The sequence below is a fragment of the Psammomys obesus genome, unplaced genomic scaffold (genome assembly GCF_907164565.1).
Source record: "Psammomys obesus unplaced genomic scaffold, mPsaObe1.curated_primary_1811, whole genome shotgun sequence".
NCBI lineage: Eukaryota > Metazoa > Chordata > Mammalia > Rodentia > Muridae > Psammomys > Psammomys obesus.
In genome coordinates this window covers 1-1207 of record NW_026596418.1, presented here as the reverse complement: position 1 = coordinate 1207, position 1207 = coordinate 1, and the positions used below count along the sequence as shown (strand labels likewise).

The window sequence follows — 1207 nt, the reverse complement described above, 5'->3', positions numbered from 1 at the left end:
CTCCTGCCTCCCCCCAGCCCCACCCTCTCCTCCTCTCCCCAACGATGGCCTCTCCATATGTCTGGCGTGGCACTGGCCCTCTGAAAGTCTCGGAGAGGCGCTGAACTTGAACTTGAACTTGAACGCAGACCTCCTTGAGCCTCCATCCTCCAGTTGGCCTCAGACTGAGTTTTCTCGGTCCACGTGTGCTGTTCACAAGAAATGGGAAAAGGTAGATCCGTGGGCTTCACTCCCTGGAGAGGAGCATGGCCCCAAAGGGAACGAGCAGAAGGGGACGGTTGACGCTTCCTGCCTTCTCCTCCGATTTAAAGCTCTTCTTATCATCTAGTGCGGATCTGTGCCTGGGCTGTGAGTTGAGGCAGCTGTCATCTTAGTGGAGATCCCTGCAGGGAGCCTCTTCTCTTCTCGGGGCTTCTTAGGCCGACCCTGGGAACCCGGAAAGTGCCACTTGCATTTCTGCCCCGACGATCTCCCAGGAGCAAGGGCTGTACCCCTTGGCCTTCAGGTAGCGGGAGATTCTTCGGAAGTACTTGCGAATGTCTGTGGGGAAAGGTGGCGGACAGGCCGGGCCCGGCTGCGCGGGCTCCCGCTGAGTGTCTTGCTGCGCTGGCCCCCACTGAGTGTCTTGGAGATCACTGTGCACATTAGTGAGTAGCTTGTCTATAACCTTCTGTGGCCAGGCATCTCTGCCGATGTCTGAGTAGACGAGATGGTGGACCTGCCCGATCACCTCGGGGTAGCAACTGGTGGCTTCCTGCCATTTCTCCCGCTCGTCAGCTCCTTTCTTCCAGGGACATCGGAAATCGGTTCTGTCCTGCAGGCACCGGTGAGGTGGCACACTCTTCAACTCTCCTGATGTTCCCCAATCAAGGGAGGAGGCTGTGCTTCCGTCCAGCGGCAGCGCACCTCCCATCAGGAGCAGAGGCAGCAGCAGCATCGCAGAGCGTTGTTGTTCCGTCCTCGGCCAGCAGGGATTGCGCGCGTACAGAATGGTTGTCGTGGCCTCGAACTCGGGAGCGCTGGAAGGGCGGTCGGTGATCTTAACCGCTGAGCCACAGGCGAATCTTGGTTCTCCGAAAATGAAAATGAACTAGTAAAGCCAGACCGACCTTAGGGCCAACACGGCCGTCCTGTGCGCGCGCGCGCCCTGCTGGCCGAGGACGGAATAACCACGCTCTGCGATGCTGCCGCTGCCGCCGCAGACTCT

General features: G+C 59.2%; 1 protein-coding gene across 1 annotated transcript; it reads right to left on the bottom strand.

Moving 5' to 3' along the window:
- Positions 1–415: 415 nt before the first annotated feature.
- Positions 416–1057, bottom strand: LOC129669509 (interferon alpha-1-like). The gene has a single exon (XM_055597795.1). The coding sequence runs from the start codon at positions 935–937 to the stop codon at positions 416–418; it is 522 nt and encodes a 173-aa protein (XP_055453770.1). The 5' UTR covers positions 938–1057.
- Between the last annotated feature and the right edge of the window lie 150 nt (positions 1058–1207).